The 22770-nt window shown below is 37.1% G+C and overlaps 1 protein-coding gene and 1 long non-coding RNA gene across 4 annotated transcripts; both read left to right on the forward strand.

Moving 5' to 3' along the window:
• Positions 1 to 13031: 13031 nt before the first annotated feature.
• Positions 13032 to 19153, forward strand: LOC131002001 (F-box protein SKIP23-like). 3 transcript variants are annotated; one of them, XM_057928673.1, is made up of 3 exons: positions 13032 to 13738; positions 16500 to 17375; positions 18895 to 19153. In XM_057928673.1, the coding sequence occupies exons 1-2, from the start codon at positions 13296 to 13298 to the stop codon at positions 17368 to 17370; spliced, it is 1314 nt and encodes a 437-aa protein (XP_057784656.1). In that variant the 5' UTR covers positions 13032 to 13295; the 3' UTR covers positions 17371 to 17375; positions 18895 to 19153. The 3 variants fall into 3 exon arrangements, with proteins under 3 accessions (XP_057784656.1, XP_057784657.1, XP_057784658.1); XM_057928674.1 differs by lacking the exon at positions 18895 to 19153 and adding an exon at positions 17691 to 18639; XM_057928675.1 differs by lacking the exon at positions 18895 to 19153 and adding an exon at positions 17694 to 18639.
• A 499-nt stretch (positions 19154 to 19652) lies between these two features.
• LOC131002003 (uncharacterized) lies at positions 19653 to 21359 on the forward strand. Its single transcript, XR_009094100.1, has 2 exons — positions 19653 to 20920; positions 21046 to 21359. It is a non-coding gene; the product is annotated as an uncharacterized LOC131002003 (long non-coding RNA).
• The last annotated feature ends 1411 nt before the right edge of the window (positions 21360 to 22770 follow it).

Raw genomic sequence — 22770 nt, forward strand, 5'->3', positions numbered from 1 at the left:
TCATTAAGAATAATAAATTACAAATGATAATTTTATTTTTACGCCTTTAACCAGATTAGTCCAATGGGCTAGCCCGAAACTCGAACATTTAGAGTTAGAGTTGAAGATTTACAACCCGAAAAAATCTCCAATCCAAAACTCGATGGCTGGCCCGATTGACATCCCTATATAGGAGTGTCAGTTTATATTGAAAATACTTTAATTGCAGTTGTAAGTAAAGGAGATATTCATAGTATGACTGAAACCGTCAAATTTCAATTTACTAGGGACGGCTATACACATATTTACACACATGCACAGTTGCGATCGAGAATTAGTATTCCAAGATATGATGTTTATGTTTTTTTTTATAAACTATTATTTTATTTTTTCTGTCAGTTAGTATTTAATTAGAAGAATAAGGTTCGAAACAGTGTTTCATGGTTCAATTGGAATTATTTACATTATTTTACTAAAGATAATATTTTTTTAATTACATTTAATCTATGAATAGTCTAATAGTCTTAGATTTCAATCTAACTAGCATTTGCATCCCGTGCAATGCACGGAAAAATATTTTTTAATTTTTATATTTATATAAAAAATAATATTAATTTAATTATTATACTCATAAATATAATAAAAATTATTTTTAACTAAATATATTAGAATTGAGTATTAAAAATAAAAAAAATTACAATTATAAAATTTGATATTATGAAAAGTCAATAAAATAAGTTAAAAAAATAAAAAAAATACTAATAAAAAATAATCAAAAATACATTTTTTTCAAAAAGATGAGGGAGGAGAGAGAAATTTATAAAATTTTAATATTTAAACAAATTTAATTTGTACATTTTAAATCAAATACTATTTACATAAAATATATCAAATTAAAGATCTTATCGTGATCTTTAATTTGATATGCATATTAAATGGAATATTAAAAAATTAACGGTAGTTTCTTTTAAAGAAAAGTTAATGGTGTTATGTGTACATAATTAAACGTGCATAAAATTTACAAATATATTAATTTGAGTTTGAACTTTTGACTTTAATTTTTCTAGTATTTACAAAATTGCCACCTAAATCAATTTGAAATCAATTTCAAATTGAAAACTCCCTTTTTAATATAGTATAGATGAGTTGGACGAGTACTGCGTATTTTCGAAATAGAGTAAGGATATTAATAATTAGGTTGTTCTTGAATTAAAAAAAAAAAAATAGTTTGGTTCTTTAAAAGTTTTCGTCTACAGAATCATGTACTTTTCATATGGTTAAAGAATATATAGGTATAATATATATATATATATATATATATATATATATATATATATAGGCAATGGTTCAATGAAAAAGCACTAAATATGAAAAAGAAGGGAGAAGTAATCTTGGCCTATCATTTTACTACATCCGTTAATCTTGGCCCTTCATTTTAATTCATCCGTTGAAGGGCAGGTTTGTAAATTGCTTATTTACCATATACGTTTGTATCCTTATTTAGTGCTAATCAAATCATTATAATATTAGACGATATTTTAGGAAGATTCAGTTACATCTTATATATACATTGGGCATAATTAATTGAAAACATGTTCATAGCTTTTTCGGTTGAACACATGGAGTTCGAAACATAAACCCCCACATAAATGTTTGTAAAATGTTAACATATTGTAATGAGTTCAACGAAGTTTATCATATGTTCAATATATTTTTTGAACTTACTGTGTACGCACTCTATACGAAGTGAGAAGCTCAAATGTCTTAAGAAGTGAGAAGCAATCCTAACCCTTTATTTAACAAAATCAAACTGCTATCATCTAATCTTATACCATACGTCCCTTTTATTAAAAAGGACATTTTTGTAATCTCCAATTTTGATATAACCGTATATGTATATATTGATTGAACTATTTTTGGTAGATTAAGGTTTTATAATCCAATTTTTGATTAAACTATCATTATTATTCTTAGCCAAATCAAAATATTTTAGGAAGATTTTATTGAAAATACGTTTCTTATATTATTAACTTTACGTTTCTTCTTCTCCTAAATTGAATTATTCACAAAATTATATAATGAAAATTATTTGATTTATTGAATGTGTATCACAAAGTAACGAACAACTCCATTGTTTGTTATATTTTTTAATATGTTCGTCAGAAATGTTATCTGATTTTTATTGACCTTGTATCACAAAGTAACGAACAACTCACTTTGTTCGTTATATTTTTTAAACATGTTCTTCAAAATTATATAATGAACGTTATCTGATTTTTATTGAACTATATCACACTATTTAACGAACTTAATTAATGAACATATTATATATTTACGTTGAACTTTCACAATTTGATGAATCTACAACTTAGAATATTTAGAATGATACAACATAATAGATCTACCAATTTTCTTTTCATATTCATCACCTTTGCTATTCTAGCTATCATACTACAACAAAATACAAAAAAAAAAAAAAAATATGTGCAACATTCTTTTAGTATTTATTCATAAAAAAAGTACAGTGTTCACTAAATTACATTAATAAGTGCAACACAAATTCTAAATAACAAATATGCACTTCACATTCATCTCTCTAACACTTCCAATCTTCAGATCACCTTGCAGCACCGGCTAACAAAGGGCTTGTACTGCTGTGGCTCATTGAATCTCCTAACCAATAACCAAACCTAAAACAAAAGAATACAATTATTCATACTTGCTTCAATTTTGATATCAAATTATATTAGATGAATACCACAATCAATCTGAGATGAACATGTTATATATTTCTGATGAACATTATAGATAGAGATAATCTGCAGCCAATTCAGTAATTTTATGAATTAAAATGAATTAAATTCAACACATCACACACCATCATTAAGATAATATTAAAAGTTTATCCTTATATTTTGCATCTAAGGTTTTAAATAATTACACACATTCTGGAACCACATAAAACAACTAAAAAAGTCCAAACAATACATTGATATTGTTTTATGGTTGGACGAAAAAAAGTCAGAATCCAAGGGGAGACGAAAACACTACAAAAAACAACAACTATTGAACATGGTGGACCAATATCAAGAACCACAAAATCACAAAAAAATGATAAAATGTTCATAAAAAGGACCATAAGTTCGCAGGAATGCAAGTTTAAATTGTGGAGAAACACATAATAAAAAGTGTTCGATTCTAAAATACAGAATACGCAAGTTGGGTACCTATTTATTTTCTTACGTTCGATCATAAAACGAACATAGCAATTAAAATACATTGAACTTTCTGAACAATCCATGAAAAAAAATGAAAAACCCAATAAAATGTTAAAAAAATGAAAACCCCCAGTTTTTATTTCTCGAACAAACCCAAGAACTACACATAATAAATCCAAAAAAAAAATTAAGAAATCCATAAAAAAAAAAAACGAAAAAGCACGAACTATACATAAACAATATGGAATCACATGAACACTCAATAATTCCGAATAGAAAACTAGAAAGAAACACACAAATAGGATAGATCAAGAACCCCATAAAGTATGAACCAATATAGTTACCTTCTCGAACAGGTTCAGACGCAGCCCCACCTTCTGCAAGATGTCGCCCTAATTTTTATTTTGTATAAGTTCGGAGGATGAAACTAATGTGAACAAGCAAAAATGACTGCAAAAATATGTAATTTCAGTTCGTAGAAAATCGCTTCCAATCATCATCTACAAGGAAAGTGAGAAAATCTTGGGATTTGATTACAATTCTATAATTTGGTAGAAATCGAATGGACGACTATAACCTTTTCGCATAAAAAACTAATTTAGATGGATGTTATTAATTACAAAAATTATTATTCGAATGAGATCTGAACCGTTAATTATGATTAAATCAATGGATTAAAATACTTCTTACTTCTTACTCTAAGGGGGCTTTTCTATAGAAGCTAATATATATATATATATATATATATATATATATATATATATATATATATATGCGCAATTAGGCTATATATATACTTTAGCGATTATATAGATTCGTTTGTTTATAGGATTTTAGTTTAAGTTATTGTAGGTTTTTTTATTGAAGTATAAAGAATATATAGGTATAATATATATATATATATATGCGCAATTAGGCTATATATATACTTTAGCGATTATATAGATTCGTTTGTTTATAGGATTTTAGTTTAAGTTATTGTAGGTTTTTTTATTGAAGTATTATATTTATTGAATTAGGTGCGGTGCGATTAAGACCCTCATTTCGATTTTGATTTATTAGCTTCGATATTAAGGTAAGGGATTATGTGCTTGTGGTTATATTCATATATGTTTGATTATGTTTTTAATTCATGTTTGATATACTTGCTCAGCCATGTTTAGATACATGTTCAGTTTATCATGTCCAGATACATGATCAGAAATTCAGTTACATGTTCAGTTTATCATGTCCAGATACATGATCAGAAATTCAGTTACATGTTCAGTATATCATGTCCAGATACAAGATCAGTTTCAAGGGCTTTCAGTTCGCCCACCAGATTATCAGTATATGTGTATGACAACATAAATTATTTGCATGTGTAAGCGTATGTGAATTTGCATGGTTTCTCACTGAATATATTTTCAATATATGCTCACCCCTTAGCTTTTCAATTTTGCAGTTTTGGAGTCGAGGTGGCCATGGAAGTCGAGAATGACTAGAGATTTAGTATTTCTATGGAAATTTAAATTGAACTTGTTACTTTTCAGTTTATCGTTTTTATTTCATGTTACAATATTAGTTTTTGAGCAAGTGCGTTTTGAATTATTTTTAACTTTGTTAATCAATAAATTTTATTTTAACTATTGATTTTTTTTTTCAAGATTTTAAATTGAAAAGTTTATGAAAATTGGGGTGTTACATAAGGTTTTTTCAATTTTTGAACTTTTCAAACACATCAGATTAGTTCTTCATGAGAAACACCCAAACCTTCCTAGAGAAATCATCAATCACAGAAAGAAAATATCTAATCCCACCACGTGTAGGAATAGAAGAAGGGCCCCATACATCAGCATGTAGGTACTCAAGCACAGTAGAGCATTTAGACAAATTAGGGAACGATGAAATAAGGAATTGCACATGGGATTGCTTGCCTAGCACACATGAGCCACAAAACGACACAATGGATAATTTATCATTACCAAACACATTATCTTTTTAAAGAATTTCAAGCCCTTTATTACTCATGTGACCTAATCTATTATGCCAAAGTAAAGTCTTATCATTTTGCACAAAATTCACATTATTAGAAACATAGTCATCATGACATATATAACGGTTATTTTGTTTTTCAGCTTTAAACACAACCAAAGACCCTTTCATGAGTTTCGTAACACCATTTTCCCATCTCCTTTCTAGACCTACATCTTCAATTGCAGCACATAAAAGTAAGTTGTAACACAGATCAGGAACATGTCTCACATAAGCACATTACCAGAAGCAAATTTTAAGGAGACATCACCAGTTCCACATTACACTTCTTCTCATTAGCCATGGACACGTGACCATACTTAATGTTTAGCCCTATTTTGTGATGAATCTCTGGGTGTTTACGTGTTATATTGACTTTTATTTTGGTCTCTTTCACTTAAGAGTTGAATGATTTGAGCTTTTGTGCTAATTTTGTTGTCTCAGGATTTTGTGCTCACATTGATTGATATGTGAACAAAATTAAAGTCAGAATTTAGTTGAATGGTCTGAAGAAGAATCAAAGTTCGTCTCGATACGAGTTCGTAGGCGAAAACGGATCTAAAATCCGACTTGAAACGAGGGAGAACGGACCAAAACAAAAATGCTGCGCATTGCAGTCTGCGAAAGGTATACACGGCGGCGCCGTGGCACGGCGCGCGCTGTGCACGGCGGCCGCCGTCCCACGGCGCCGCCGCCTCTGTTCAGATCCGAAAGTACGATTTTTCGATTAAAAACCCCTTTCTAGGGTTTCACTTTATCATCTTCGAACCCAGCAGCCTCTAGAGGCGATTTCCACATTTTTCCTTGGGTTTTTAGAGTTTCAAATCAATTACTTTCGATTGTGGATTCATTGGATTGCTTTGGATGTCAATTAACACTTCATCGGATTGGTTTTCCTTGGATTGCTATGTATTGTAAGAACTCCCTTTGATTCTCTTTGCTTATGAATCCCTTGGTTATTTGAGTTTTTGTTTCTTGTCTTTGATGAATATGATGATTGAAGATCATTGTTGTTGATGCTATATTTTCTTGGTTATATGAATCTTTTGGTTAATTAAGTTTTGTGTTTTATGCTTTGATGAATGTGATGATTGGAGATTATTATTGTTGAGTTTAGATAATCTTGATTATATGAATTCTTTGGTTAATTGAATCTTTGTTTTATACTTTTGATGGATGTAATGATTAGAGATGATTGTTGTTGAGTTTAGATAATCTACGTGATTCGTAGTTCGTTGCTATTGCTTACGTTTTTCCCTTCTTGTTGGTGAAAGTTTAGAGATTTCTTTTTATGGAGATTAAGATTTTCTTTGCATTCGAATCTTATGCTTGATTTAGTTTCTTGCCTAGGTAGTTATTAATCTTTGATGTTTACAAGTTTATGATCGTTTGGTTTAGTGTTGGAGTTGGAAACTCTTGTTGATTTCGTTAATGTTCAAATACCATGTTCTAGTTAGTTCGTCGTTGAGTTGCTTGCGGAATTCTCTTGGATTGTATGTGTTTGCTTAACATTCATTTGATTAAATGTTAATATGTTATTTCGCCTAGATAATCGTTGTTTATGGTGTTGAATTGATGATTGCTTTCTAGATTGCTAGTTTAGAACCTTAGCTTTGTTTTCCTTCTTGCGTTCTTATTGGCTTCCTATCTTTTGCCTAGTTAACTTTATATGCTTTATTTTAATTACGCATTAGTTAATCGGAGAGAAAGTGTCAGACCCAATTACCCGATTAGAGTGTTTAGATTTCTTTTAAGTTTCTTGTGAGCAATACGATTAGAGCCCTGCTAAGTCTTCCTTGTGAGACGACTTGAGTCACCTTACCACCCTAGGACGACCTCGTATAAATTCGAGTCCATCCGTTAGGTGTTTTTGGATGAGTCAAATTTTGGCGCCGTTGCCGGGGAAGGCTTTAGGCATTTGATTGTGTTGCATTGTTTTCCGTGTTTATTTTTGTTTATTTCTTTTGACTCGGTTATTTTCTCCCTCCGGTGCGTTTGATTTGTTTGTTCGTGTTGTGTATGCAAGGACGTAGAAGCTTGAAGAGAAAGCTTGCACCTTACTACGACAACATTCATCGACCTCGGGAGGTTCTTTCAAGCCTGGAGAAGGAGTCCGAGTCCAGTTCGAGAAGTTTTGTGGAATCACAGTTTCGAGAGAAAAATTGTGAAGAGAGAATTGCTTCCAATCCCATTCTGGAAGCTTTTGAGGAGACACTTTCAGTGCATTCTGAAAAAGAAGAAGAAGCTTGGCCCAATCCTGACCAAGAAGCAATGGCGGAGCAGAATGTTCAGTACATGGGAGATTTTTCCAGGCCAGTTATTGGGACCACTAGCATGTCAGCTATAGTGCTTTCCACGGCGGTCCGAAATTATAATCTGAAGCCCAATGATTCAAACCTGTTGCCGCTCTTTTATGGGATGCCCAGTGAGGACGCCTTGCAGTTCATCCGTGATTTCTGCACCCAAGTGCAGACCTTCCCACTGCTGGAACTCACCGAGGATCAGTTGAGACTCAAGTGCTTACCCTACGCACTCAAGGACCGGGCGAGAACGTGGTTGCTGTCCCTGTCGCCGAACTCCATCACTACATGGGGAGAGGCGTGTGAGAAGTTCATGCTCAAGTACTACCCTAATCACAAGACTCAAGAGATTAGGAGCCAAATAATGAACTTCATGCAAGGAGCTGACGAGCCTCTCCACGAGGCTTGGGAGAGATTCCAAGAGCTCCTCCGCCAGTGCCCGCAGCACCAGCTAGCACCCGTCATGTTGATGCAGTTCTTCTATGACGGATTGATCCAGACGGCACAGTTTATGGTGGACAGTACAGCAGGGGGCAACATTGCCCGGAAGACAGCTGATGAGCTCAAAGGGATTTTCGAAACACTTGCCGCGAGTTCTCAACAGAAATCAGTTAGAGGAAGGAGGGTTGAAGCCAATGCAGTAGCTCCCAACAATGAGCTTCAGAAGCAAGTAGCGGACCTGATGAGGCAAGTACAACACCTCACGATGAACCAGGTGAAGGCTCCACCAGTTCATGCGCCACCAGCAGAAGGATGTGGCATATGTGGCGATTTTGGTCATGGAACCAACGCGTGCCATCGCATGGGAGAATGCACACCTGAAGGAGAAGCAGAGGTCTATGCTGCTCAGAGCTATCCGGGGAGGCCTCAATTTGAACAGAGGCCCGTGTTTAATCAAGGGCAACAAAATTCCAACTCGGGTTGGAGAGCTCAGCAGCAGAACTACACTCAAGCTTATCAGCAACAGCAGCCCCCGCAGTATCAGCAGTATCAACAGTTTCCTATACAACAAGGGAATTTTCAGCAGCAGCAGCAGCAGCAATACCAGAATGCTCCCCAACAGTTTCAGAAGCAAGCTCAACCACAGAAGCCGTCTCTCGAGGACACCATGCAGTCTTTCATGGAGATGACCAAACAGAACATGGAGTCTCAGAGTGCTACCATCAAGCGTCTCGAGACTACAGTTGGGCAACTTACAGGAGCCCTGAATCAGCTGCAGCAAGAACAGCCGACCGAAAAGTTCCCGAACCAGGACAAACAGCCGCATCAAGCTCATGCCGTTGAGGTAGTCAAGGACAAGGCCCCAATAACCATGGGGAGATGGAGAAGCAAAACTGTGCAGGCAATCAAGGCTACCCAATGCCCCAGTGAGCCACTGCCACCCGTCACTGTTGCACTAGACCAACCACCACCCAAGCAAGGAGATCCAGGTAGCTTTATTTTTGATATTAGCTTAGGTGGGGTTGAAAAGGTTTTGGGAATGCTTGATTTGGGCGCGGCAGTCAATTTGATGCCGCTTGATATTTTTGAGAGGTTGGGAAATAAAGAGCTGAAATGCACGAACATTAAGATAGAGCTAGCTGACGGCTCCATTAGCAGCCCACGAGGCCTTGTTGAGGATGTTGAGGTGGTCGTGAGGGGGATTAGTGTTTTCACTGATTTTGTTGTACTTGATGAGGGAAAAGGGATTAGAGGCGAGAATGGGCATCTCGTGCTACTTGGCCGACCCTTTATGGCTACCACCCGTACTCGCATCGATGTGGGTACGGGAACTGTAAGTATGGTAGGGGCGGGTAGAGCGGTAACATTCTCTGTTTTTGATCAAAAACCTACTACCCCCACTCGCTTAATTCAAACCTGCTCTTATGTTGAAGCATTTGATGCTTTGGATGAGAACTATATTGTGCAGGAATTCCTTAATCAGCTGCAGGAGGAGGACGAGATCGTGGAGGAATTCCTTGCTAACCTGCAGGATGAGGCTGACATTGAGCAGGAATCTCTGGATAAGCTGCACGAGGAATATGATAAAGAGCAAGGCCTTCTGTGTGCCTTGCTACTGGAAGAGAAGCTGGATGAGGTTGGGTCACTAAATTTCGTTGGATGTGTGGATAGAGGGCCATCCCAGGATATGAGCATGGAGCACTCATTTGGAGGACCCGCAGCTGCAATTCAAGAAGATGAGTTTACAAGGGCGTTAAGGCAGCTGGAGCTTCAATCGGATTTTGGTTAAGGGACCTTCTTAGTCGGGCTGGCGACTTAAAAACTAGCGCTGCATGGGAGGCAACCCATGTTTTCTTGCTTTTTCTGGTTTCATTTTTCTGTCGTTTTGTCTGTGTTGTGTTTTGTTGCATCTGTTGTTTGGTGCAGGTTGTTGCGTTGGAGACTGCTTGTTCTTTGGATGAGAGAGAGGCAGACATCGTGGGACACTACAGACTCACCACTGGATCGATATTCAGGGATGTTTTTCTCTTTCACCCCTATTTTTGCGAGCACTGAGGACAGTGCTAGATTTTAAGTGTGGGGGGGTGTTTGTTGATCCTTTGGGTGCCTTTTTGTTGTGTTCTTGGGCTTTCTTGTGTGGGGCAAATGGTCTCCTTTATCTTGATTGTTGTTTGGCTTCAAGTAATAATGCACACTTTGATGATTTGTTCACAAGTAAATTTCATGCTTTGTGTTGGCTTGGTTGCTATCTTTGTCTCTCAGGCTATGCATATTCCTCTCTTGATGTAAGTTGTTTAATGTTTTGGATGCAACACCCTTATGAGCTATTCTTGACGTGATTTGTCCGGTAGATGCTAGAGGGAGTGTTTTCATTGTGATAGCCTACGATCTTATCCCTTGAGTTTGAATGTTGGTTTGTTGTGAAGTTTTCTATAGCTTTGGGTCTCTGCTCCTCTGACAGTAGTGTTATGAGCATGGAAAACCACGTGAGAACATTTTGGATTACCTCCAAAAGTGTTGATCTCACGAAAGTTGGCCCATCTATTGAGAATGGAATAACATCACCTTTAAAAGAAAGATGTATAAAATTTGATTTGGTTTGATTGTTTATCATCTTCAAGGAAAATGGGATTTGATTATAAAGGCAATCACATTAGGGAATTCACCTCTAGCGGAGAATTGGGTCTGATCGGATTGAATTGTATCATGTGGTTGTTGCTTCTTAAAGTCTTAACAATGAACATCTCGTGAGGAATGTGAAAGGCTAAGAGACTTAGATTGGTTGGAGATGTGAATGGTGAGGAAGTTTTCTTGTGAACTATCTTTTGGTGTCGTGACTTTGCTTGAGGACAAGCAAAGGATCAAGTGTGGGGGGGTTGTTTAGCCCTATTTTGTGATGAATCTCTGGGTGTTTACGTGTTATATTGACTTTTATTTTGGTCTCTTTCACTTAAGAGTTGAATGATTTGAGCTTTTGTGCTAATTTTGTTGTCTCAGGATTTTGTGCTCACATTGATTGATATGTGAACAAAATTAAAGTCAGAATTTAGTTGAATGGTCTGAAGAAGAATCAAAGTTCGTCTCGATACGAGTTCGTAGGCGAAAACGGATCTAAAATCCGACTTGAAACGAGGGAGAACGGACCAAAACAAAAATGCTGCGCATTGCAGTCTGCGAAAGGCATACACGGCGGCGCCGTGCACGGCGGCCGCCGTCCCACGGCGCCGCCGCCTCTGTTCAGATCCGAAAGTACGATTTTTCGATTAAAAACCCCTTTCTAGGGTTTCACTTTATCATCTTCGAACCCAGCAGCCTCTAGAGGCGATTTCCACATTTTTCCTTGGGTTTTTAGAGTTTCAAATCAATTACTTTCGATTGTGGATTCATTGGATTGCTTTGGATGTCAATTAACACTTCATCGGATTGGTTTTCCTTGGATTGCTATGTTTTGTAAGAACTCCCTTTGATTCTCTTTGCTTATGAATCCCTTGGTTATTTGAGTTTTTGTTTCTTGTCTTTGATGAATATGATGATTGAAGATCATTGTTGTTGATGCTATATTTTCTTGGTTATATGAATCTTTTGGTTAATTAAGTTTTGTGTTTTATGCTTTGATGAATGTGATGATTGGAGATTATTATTGTTGAGTTTAGATAATCTTGATTATATGAATTCTTTGGTTAATTGAATCTTTGTTTTATACTTTTGATGGATGTAATGATTAGAGATGATTGTTGTTGAGTTTAGATAATCTACGTGATTCGTAGTTCGTTGCTATTGCTTACGTTTTTCCCTTCTTGTTGGTGAAAGTTTAGAGATTTCTTTTTATGGAGATTAAGATTTTCTTTGCATTCGAATCTTATGCTTGATTTAGTTTCTTGCCTAGGTAGTTATTAATCTTTGATGTTTACAAGTTTATGATCGTTTGGTTTAGTGTTGGAGTTGGAAACTCTTGTTGATTTCGTTAATGTTCAAATACCATGTTCTAGTTAGTTCGTCGTTGAGTTGCTTGCGGAATTCTCTTGGATTGTATGTGTTTGCTTAACATTCATTTGATTAAATGTTAATATGTTATTTCGCCTAGATAATCGTTGTTTATGGTGTTGAATTGATGATTGCTTTCTAGATTGCTAGTTTAGAACCTTAGCTTTGTTTTCCTTCTTGCGTTCTTATTGGCTTCCTATCTTTTGCCTAGTTAACTTTATATGCTTTATTTTAATTACGCATTAGTTAATCGGAGAGAAAGTGTCAGACCCAATTACCCGATTAGAGTGTTTAGATTTCTTTTAAGTTTCTTGTGAGCAATACGATTAGAGCCCTGCTAAGTCTTCCTTGTGAGACGACTTGAGTCACCTTACCACCCTAGGACGACCTCGTATAAATTCGAGTCCATCCGTTAGGTGTTTTTGGATGAGTCACTTAACCTCTTCATACTTTGAAAACAAATTTCAAAAGAGAGACATATGAAAGGTACAACCAGAGTCAACAAGCCATTCGAATTCACATAGAGATCCGGACACAGAGTTCGCAAAATGCAAGTCACTCACATTTGTAACAACAAACACATCACCTAAAGTCTCACTCGTAGAGGCCACATTCGCATGCTTCTTCTTAGGGCATTCTTTTGCATAAGGACCAGGTTCACCACAATTATAGCATTTACGACCACCTTTTGATCTACTCTTAGATCTGCCTCTACTATGAGCTTTCTTTTTATCACCTAATTCATTTTCTTTCTTAGCATATTTTTGGGATTTGTTTTTAGGTCTACTCCTAACATTCATAGCCTTCTCCTCAAGCTTCCCCCCCTTCCCCCGTGCCCTTGCTTTAAATCAAGTTTTTCACTTTTTAAAGAATTAATGACGATATCCAAAGTAATAATATCACGCCCATATTTAATGAGTAGCAAACTTGATATCACTATATGAATCAGGTATAACATTGAGCAGCACCAACATGAGTAAAATCATCAATATGCTTGTCACCAATCAACTTGATATCTTGCACAAGTTTAATAAACACATCAAGATGCTCATCTATAGGACTGGATTTGGGGAAAGATGATTTGTTTGATATTTTCTTTTTGTCTTAAGGGTATTTTAGTCATTTCAATCCCAAAATGGTACATTTTATACATTTTTTTTTATAGTGGGTATATTTTTATTTTTGTCTTTCAAATAGGAAAAATACTACCCATTAACCCCTTTTTTTTATAATTAGTCACCAAAAAAGAAAAGAAGAATAGAAAATTGCTGAAGAAGAGGAGCGCCAATTTGGGTCCCAGAGAAGAAAGTTGTGTTGCAACAAATTCAAAACTCCCTCTTCGCCAACAAATTTATCAGAAATGGAGCGTCCGAACCCTAGAATCGCCGTTCCATGGTCTGATCTTCCACCGGAACTTCTCGACAAGATCGCCAAAAGCCTCGTGGCCGGAATCGACGTCCGCCGCTTCCGTGCCGTCTGCCGTTCCTGGCGCTCCTCCACTCCACCCTACAAATTCCCAACCATCGAGCTCCCTTTCTTTGACGACCGCCGAAATTCCATTCACAAACACAGCGGCGCCTACTTCATTCTGATCGAGAGGATCGTCTACCGCATCCAATTGCCAAACAGCAAAAACCCCGACTTCTGGTTGGTCAAGTTGGAGAACGTTGATAACGACAAAGTGAGGATCATAAATCCGGTGACGCACCGGAAAATCGAGATATCGCCGGCGGTCGAGATGCCGAAGGTGTTGAATACTCTGGATTTTCACGTGTCTGAGGTGTGCAAGGCTTACGCTCTCAGGTACGCAGGGGCTGCTCCTAACTTAAAAAGTACTAGTATAAATTATTAATACATAATTATTAAAAATTGAAAATTTAGAATTCGATGTTATGTTGCATTTTTATGTTTAAAGTTTGTTTTATTTATGTTTATATATAGATTATTATTTTTATTTAAGTGATTAGGTTTAAATAAAGTTTTTGTCTTTAATTTAATTTTTTTAGGGGTTTTAAATCTAATTAATTTAGGGTTTGAATGTAGTATATATTTTATTTAAAATATATTTCTAATTATTTAAATTTAAATTAAAAAAATATACTCTCGTCCTATAAAAGTGTGCATGAAGAGTGTGTTACGAATTTTAATAAATGTTAGGGGAATGTATCATGAAAGAGTAAAAGAAAAAGTGCAAATTTTTATAGGACATACTAGAACGACAAAAAAGTGCATACTTTTAAGAGACGAAGGTAGTATTATTTTAATTTTAATTAGTTTAATTGGTGATACATGATGTTGTGATGTAATGGAGTAAAATTTTTTTAATAGATGAAGATGTTACTTTTATCAAATAGGGAGGATAAAAATAAAGAAATGAGTGATAAAGATGTCTTTTAACTAAGAAAGTAAGATTAAAAAAAATCATTAAAATAGTTTATTAGAATGGTTACAATAATACTATAAATAAATGCAAAGTATAAATTTTCTTTTAGGGTATATTCTTTTTAGTTGTAAATTTATTATGACAAAAAATAAGGGTTACAAATTTTCTTTTATATCCTTTAAATCTCTTTTTTTTTCTTTGTCGTATTTTCTAGTATAAAAAAGAATTTTATATTTTTTCATTTCTCATTTTTAGGAAATTAGGAACAAAAATGAATTTCACATGTTTTCATTTCTCATTTTTTGAAAATAAGGAAAACGAAAGAAATGATTTAAATTTACAATTAAATATAAAACATATTTAAGGATAATGGTAACTTTTATCTATTCTAAAAAACAAAAAATATAAAATAACACCAAAATTAAAACATATACTCCCTCCGTTCCATGAAGCATGACACAATTCTTTTCGGAACGTGAATTAAGAAATTGGTATTTTGTGTGTTAAGTGTGATTGGTGAAAAAGTGAAAAAAGTGAATAAAGGGTAAATTTTTTTGTCATTTTTAGAAACGTGTCATGCTTCGTTGGACATACCAAAAAGGACACTGTGTCATGCTTCGTGGGACGGAGGGAGTAAAATATATTGAGTTTTTATGTGAAATGACAATTATGGCCTTAATAAAATAATATTACTCCATCCGTCTCACTTATCTTGGCACTTTTACTTTGGACACGGAAATTAAGATTAAGGTGTTAAGAGTGTATAGTGGGTGGAGACCACTTATTTAATATGAGTAGAGAAGGTAGGAACCGCATGCTATTTTTGGAAAATGTCATTATAAATGGGACAAACTAAAAAAGAAAGTGTGCTAAGGTAAATGGGACGGAGGGTTGTATAAAATAACCCAAAAGAAAAAAAAAAGGTGAAAATGGTGAAAAAAAGGGACCACATCCGTCTTTCTCTCGCTCATCCTTCGACGCCCATTCCCCATATCGGATTCTTCGCGACGCCTCTATCCCTTTACGACATTGCCTTGCTTTGGTGCCTCGTTATGCCTCGCCTCATGGCTCGCCGCGCCTGGTAGCCGATGCGTCTCTCCTCGCCTCGCGTCGCCACATTTTGTGCCTCACCTCTCTTTGTACGCATCGACACCACCACATTCTTGCCGCGCCCCAACTTAATGCATGGCCTCTCTCTCTCACACACATATTTGGATGTGCTCGATGCCGGTTGACGTTTGATGGTCGAGCAATAGTCAATTCGAACTATTGTTGGACGCTCGATTGCTTGACATCGAGGAATCGAGCAATAGTACAAATTGAATTTATTACTCGATGATCAAACGTCGAGCACCAAACATCAAAATAGAGTGTGTGGTGGTGGATCAGTGATGGATCAGTAAATTGGTGGCGGTGGTGGATTTGCAAAGCACAATGGTCGGCGGTGGTGATCATCGGCCAACGATGGTGGCTTGGTGGTTGTCGCTTGGTGGAGCTCTTTTTTTTTTGTTTATAAATTAGAAATTACAAATATTAAGTCAAATTATTAATATATAATTTAAATGAAATTGGTATACCTGGGCAAAATACTGATAATGGATACTCCTTCACTAAGAGTGTAACACACTTATTCGATTGGGTGGTCCACAAAGAGTGTAGCACCTCCCTTTTTGGGACATGATTGTGCTTTCTTCTTTTAACTACAACCACTCATTTTTATATGGCAACATACTCAATTCAGTCACAATCATTCATTTCTACTTAACACACATCTACCAACTATTTTATGAAAACCCGTGTCCACCAAAAGTGTTACACTTTTGCTGGACAGAGGGAGCATAATTTATACTCCCTCCGTCCGCAATATCGTTTCCACATTTGCCATTTCGGTCCGTCCGCGATATCGTTTCCACTTCCATTTATAGAAGTAGGGTCCACAAACTTCCACTCACAACAATTGTGGGACCCAAACTCCACTCACTACATATCCACTACTATCCACCACTTTTCTTAAAACCCGTGCCGTCCACAATGTGGAAACGATATTGCGGACGGAGGGAGTATATTCTATCAAAGGTGGGTATATTTTGTTTTTTGTTTTTCAATGTGTAGATCATTTTGTCCATTTTCTTTATTCTCATGCAGCCTCATCACGATTTTTTTGTGGCTCCGCCACTGTAGGTACGTGAATCCTTCAAAGAAAAATGATGATTATTATGATTATAGATACGCTAAGAAAGTCGTGTTCTCTGCCAACGCGGAGACTGGCGAGTATGTTGTGATGATAATCGACCTCCGTAGTAGACTGTTGCGCATAAGCTCAGACCGCAAGAAGTGGACTCTGTTTCATGGTAGTGTTGGTGACTATAATTTTGCAGCAGCGAGATTTTATGATGTTGCGAACGTTAAGGGGAAGCTGTGTGCAGCTGATGCCTCTGGAGATATTTGGGCGTTTGATTCCAAGTTTGGGTGGAGAATAGGTAGTTACGATGGCGATCCCGCTTTCAAAAGACGGTTGGTGGAGTTGTGCGATGGGGAGTTGGTTTTGGTTGAGGAAATGGAGAAGGTCAATGGACCCTGCGCTCTCATTTTCCGAGTTAAGCAGCCGGTTGTAGACGTCGCCATGTATGCTCAGTCTAAGCTGTTGACGAATTGGCATGATATCAAGGCGAATCACGGGTGCATTGTTGTTGTAGGTGATGATTGTTCCTTCTATATTCCCAGAAAAGAACTCAAGGCAGCTCGGGTTTTCTACACGGATCGGTACTCGTTTCTTCAAAATGAGATTCTTGCTGCCACCGGCGACTATACCTGTTTCGAGTGTGATTGCAGGGGGGATGTCTGTACTTGCATTGACGAATTAGAAACTGTAGCGGCTGATGATGAGGTTGCGAACGATGATGTTAAGCGTATGTTTGAAGGATTTTGTGGCCAGGATATTGGTGTGTATGAATCGGAAACTGGGGAAACAGGGACAACACTGATGTTCCCTGAATATGCAAGCATATTTTGGCCTCCTCCTGCATGGCTCACCCTTGATGCTTCTTCTTGATCTTGGTAAGCATCAAAACTTTTGCCATCCATTTTCTTGACTGTCTTTCCTTTGCTAATTGCGGTGAGGAATGTGTCTCTTGATTTATAATTGTCAATATATTTAACAAGCTTTAGGGACGTTTACTTTTGGAGATTAGCCTAAATAGATAAAAATATGATTAAATATTAAATACAATCCCAGGGTTGTCTCCATACGGGCAAAAACAACCTTATGGCAACGTTCGTCGCATTTAACACCCTAGGGTGTCGATTAGTGTGAAAATTCATCCGGAAGCTTAACAGAAGTTAACACTGTTTGGATTTATTTTTTTTAATCAGAAGGCAATCGTCGACAGCGGCAGCCTATTGGTCGCTGTTGCTCGCCAGAAATCAAGGGAGAGGGTGGAGGCCGGAAGTTGGGGATCCAGAGATTCAGGGGTAGAGGAAGGGGAGAAGGTGAAAGGCGAGAGAGAAGAAAACAGAGGCAATCAGTGAAATTCCTATCGCCGCCCTCTGATTTAGAGACAAGGGAGGCCGCGATGGCTGCCGTTGCCAAGGAAGGAGGAGGTGCCGGAGTAGGTGTGCGTAGTGGGTTTGGGTGGCACAATATCTATGTCTGGGTGTGTGCATCCTATTTCGAAAGAAGGGAGGGCGAAAGTGGTTGTCGGAGGTGCTGCTGAGAGCGGAGGAGAAAAAGGGTGCGACCGAAATGGAGAGTCATGGTTGTTGTCGGTGGCGGTAGCTTACGGTTGCTGACCGTCCGGCACACAGAGAATGAGAGTATTGATGAGAGCGGCGGCCATGGTTAGTGTTGTGGTTGCCAGAATTCGAAATAGGGAGGCGGGGGAATTGGGGAACTAGGATTTTCAGAGGCGGTGGTGTCGCTTGATACACGGGCAGCGGCGACTGATTTGAGCATGCTTGTGTGGATGGTCATGGAGTGAGATGAGGGAGGCACGACGGTGGCAAGAGGACGTTATCCCGTTGGAGAAGAGAAATGAAGAAAGAAGACGTTGGATGGGCCCACACAGATTAAAAATAAAAGAAAAAATAATTTTTGGACGGAATAGTGACATACGTTAAGCCTCCGGATGAATTTGCATACTAATCAACACCCTAGGGTGTTAAATGCGACAAATGTTGTCATATGGTTATTTTTGTCCGAATGGGGACAACCTTGAGGTTGTATTTGATATTTAACCCATAAAAATAGTATTGGATGGTCTATAGTTTACAAAGATGAATTGAAATTTTAGGATATTTTAGCGGCCCTTGATAGTTTCTATTATCTAAGCTCACTTTCTCGATTCAGATTCATATCCAAATGCAAGAGATAGAATTGGATAAATCCTAGTGATGAATATAAAAATATTCAATCATGAATAGTAAACGCCCCTTGAGGACGTGAGTTTGTCCGGTATAATATATTCATGAATAATAACCTACTATAGCTTTTGATGCACTGATTTAAGCTTGTGATATAGCAGAAATTTTGTATTGGAGTTTGAGTCATTGAACTTTCATCTTTTCTGTTAATGTGCAGGAGTCTCTGGCTTATGCTCTGCTTATTTTTTTCAAGTAATTTACAATCCTTGCAGCTTATTACTCCTGTTAAAATAGTATGACAATTGATGGCCGTTTTAGCTGATTGAGAGATTACTCCGCTAGTCAGGCAGTGGTAGTTTAATGTAGAAGATGATATATAAAGATTTTTCTTCAGTAGTTCTGAACAATGCTGACTAAAGTGCTCATCTAGAACTTGAACATTTTGAATTAATTTCTAATTTATTTTGATTCCTCAAGATATTAACGTATAATGTGCATACTCTTTAGTTCAGCTTATCGGCGAAATTAATTTAATACCCCATTCGTTTAATAAAAATATGAACATTTTGTCATTTTTATCTGTCTCACAAAACATGAACATTTTTATTTTTGTATACTATCCCACCACAATCCCTTTATTTTTTATCTCTACTTTTCATAAAATGTGACTCATTCTCACTCACAATATATTTTTATCTAACATTTTTAAAACCCGCACCACTTTCAAATGTTCATATTTTTGTGAGACGGATGGAGTATATTATAATTAGTGAATGTTTGGCTAAGCTGTTTATAAACTTAGTGTTACAATTTTTTTCGATCTGTTTTATTATTAATTTTTTATAAAAATAAAAATAAAAAATAAAGGTGAATAATCTACACAAATAAGTGAATCATAACACTTATTCTTAAATAATCATGCAAAAAAGAATTAGGTCAAATGATGAGAGTATAATTTATGGTAGAAACAAACTATGGAAAAAGTTTATATTATTAGTATTACAAATCAAAATTCATAGGAAAAAAAAAGTACCATAAAAAAGTTCATAATTTTAAAAACAATTAACCAAAATATAAATTGGCCAAATATTGGTATCGGCTAATCAAAAAATGAAAAGAAATTGGTTGAAAAGTAGGCTGCCACGACCTCTCTAAAAGTCACGAATTGATCCCCCAAAACAAATTGAAAAGTAGCTGCAAAAATTACATTTACACCCTACAATTTCTCATGGGCGAATCGCGATCGATGGGCCAGCTCTCAAAGGAAAAAGGAAGTTATTTAAAATTGGATAATTGGTGTATAAATACACCAACTTTATTCACTTTTTTATACTAGTATTTAACATGAATTTTAAAATCTAGTTATAAATACATAGATTTTAAATTTATTTAATTTTTGACCCATTTTTATATATGATAAAATTGATGCTGACTTGTCAAAATTAAAACTTAGTTGACAAAATTAATCATCTAACTGACACCTGACTAAGAAATTTCCTCCCCTTCATTCAATTTATGCAAAAAAACCCCTTTCACTTTTACTTATCTCTAGACTCGCCCTAAGCCGCCTCACTAAATCCAAGCTTACTATTGTGTTGAGTGAGGGGCTATTCACGACAATTTTTGTTTTGGAGCATCGACGGCGGCGATGGTGTGGACGAGGTGTCGTCCTCGTCGGTTTCTAAAGCAGGGGCAGCGGCGAACCACCATTGGAGGCTGCGCCATTTTCCAGAGCGAGGGAGCTACTCCTTTCTAGACTGGCGCGTGTCGCGAAATCTCCAGATCTGAGATGGTCTCACCGATTGTTAGAAACGGCGGCGGCATATATTTCGTAAGTAAGTAAGAAAACAAAAAAACAGGCCCATTTCTTGATCATCAATTCCCCCAAATCAAGTCCCCATTGCTAAAGATGGGAAGCTGAAAAACCCTAAAATGGAAGCCTACTCAGCAATTGAAGCAGCTCCAAGCTGCCCTCGATGTCTCTCCTCCGACACCAAATTCTGCTACTACAACAACTACAACGTCTCCCAGCCTCGCTAGTTCTGCAAGGGCTGCCGCCGCTACTGGACCAAGGACGGCTCCCTCTGCAATGTCCCTGTCGGCGGCGGTTACCGCAAGACCCGCTGAAAGTGCGAGCTGGCGAAAGAACACTGAAAGTTGACCTCCAAGAATAAACATGTGAATGTCGGACTTTCAATTTGAACGATCTACCATGTTCTCATGCAATTGCAGCAAGCAATTAGGTATGTTTCTCTCTCTCTCTCTCTCTCTCTCTTTTTGCCGGTGGAAATATTTAGGAGTTTCTTAGTTGATACCTACTCCGACTCTATTAATCATCTTCATTCTCGGGAGAATTAAAATTTACCAGATCACGTGGCACAAGGGATAGTCTTACCACCGATTGTGACAAGACAGGCTAGTCGACCAAGGCAATCCTGTAGACGTGGGGGTGGTGAGAGGGCAACACCATCATCTACAATCCATTCGGACTTAGCCATTTAGTAGTTAGACGTCGGGCACCAAAGAAACGCAGTGTGTGCGGCATCGTGGGACACAAGTGTAGGATGTGTGCAGGAAGAGTCACATAATAACTTACCTTATCGATTAATCGTGTTATTTAATAGCTGAAATTGAAAAAATAAGCTCGTAATTTTTTATTCGTTATTTATTTTTTAAAATAAATAAATAAGTCACTCGTATTTCTCGCCAGCGCCGACCTTGCCGCGCTCGGGCGACAATCTCCACAATATTGAACAAGGCAATTTTCATACTCAAAGATGTTGAAAATAACCATTTGCATAAGTCAAAGATTATTATTCAAAGATCATGAATAATAATTCAACGATAAAATCTTTAGCTTTTGATTTTAAGAGATTGTAGTTTGACATTTGATTCACCCTTACACTATAAAATGGTGCATTGTAATCTAAAGAAATATATCAGAGACATTATCAATTCTCTCTACATTTTCTATCATGTTGTTCTTTCTCAAATTACTGTTCAAGTTACTGTTCGAGGTGACGTGGCAGTTACTGTTCAAAGCGACGTGGCAGTACTGTTCAAGGTGACGTGGCAGTTACTGTTCAAATTACTGTTCAAGTTACTGTGACGTGGCAGTTGCTGTTCAAATTATTGTTCAAGTTATTGTTCAGCACTGTATATTTTTTCCTCCCCTACAAATTTGCTCAACATCAAACCAAACCATGTCAGAACAAGAAACTTCAGACACAGAAAAAACTAGCCACACCCCACCAAATTTTCCGATGGAATTTGCTGCACAATTTGCAGAATTCCTCAAACAAAGCCTCAGAATTCCAGATTCATCGGCCCATAAACCACCAAACCACGACCAACTTGAATCTTTTGGAGAGATTTCCATCAAGGCGAAACTCAATGGGGAGAATTACCCATTATGGGTTAACCTCATGAAACGGGCAATTGCGGGAAAAGGTTTGACATCTCACATTAATGGAGTTTCAAAACCACCCGCAATTGACGATCCCAGCTACACGAGATGGGAGCAATGGGATAACTGCGTTTTCAATTGGGTGATCAACAATATCGAAACCGGACTTGTGAATGAGGTATCACAGTACGCAACCGCCGCTGATCTATGGGAAGGATTGGCGATCACTTATGGAAGTGGATCTGATCCATTCCAAATCTATGATCTGCACCGACAAGCCATGACAATCAAACAAGAATCTATGACACTAGAAGGGTTGTGGATCAAAATGCAGGACTTATGGATCTCGATTGATACCAGAGATCCGAGTCCGACAGACATAGAGGGATATCAGAAGAGGGAGGAGCGCCATCGCCTCTATCAATTTCTAAGTGCATTGGATGACAAATATGCTAATATCAAGAGGGAGATTATGGACAAGGATCCATTACCAACTGTTCGAAGAGCCTACGGACTGGTACGAAGGCAGGCCACAAACGAGGATATCCTCAAATCCTCTGAATCGCCGACCGTAGGAATCGGGTCCGGATTCGCCGCGGTCAACCACAGCCGACCACCACCGCTCTCCAATCGACCACAGCAAGGAAATCAAACCTGGAACAACAGGAAAGGGGAAATCGACAAGAG

Source organism: Salvia miltiorrhiza, chromosome 8 (genome assembly GCF_028751815.1).
Source record: "Salvia miltiorrhiza cultivar Shanhuang (shh) chromosome 8, IMPLAD_Smil_shh, whole genome shotgun sequence".
Classification (NCBI taxonomy): Eukaryota; Viridiplantae; Streptophyta; class Magnoliopsida; order Lamiales; family Lamiaceae; genus Salvia; species Salvia miltiorrhiza.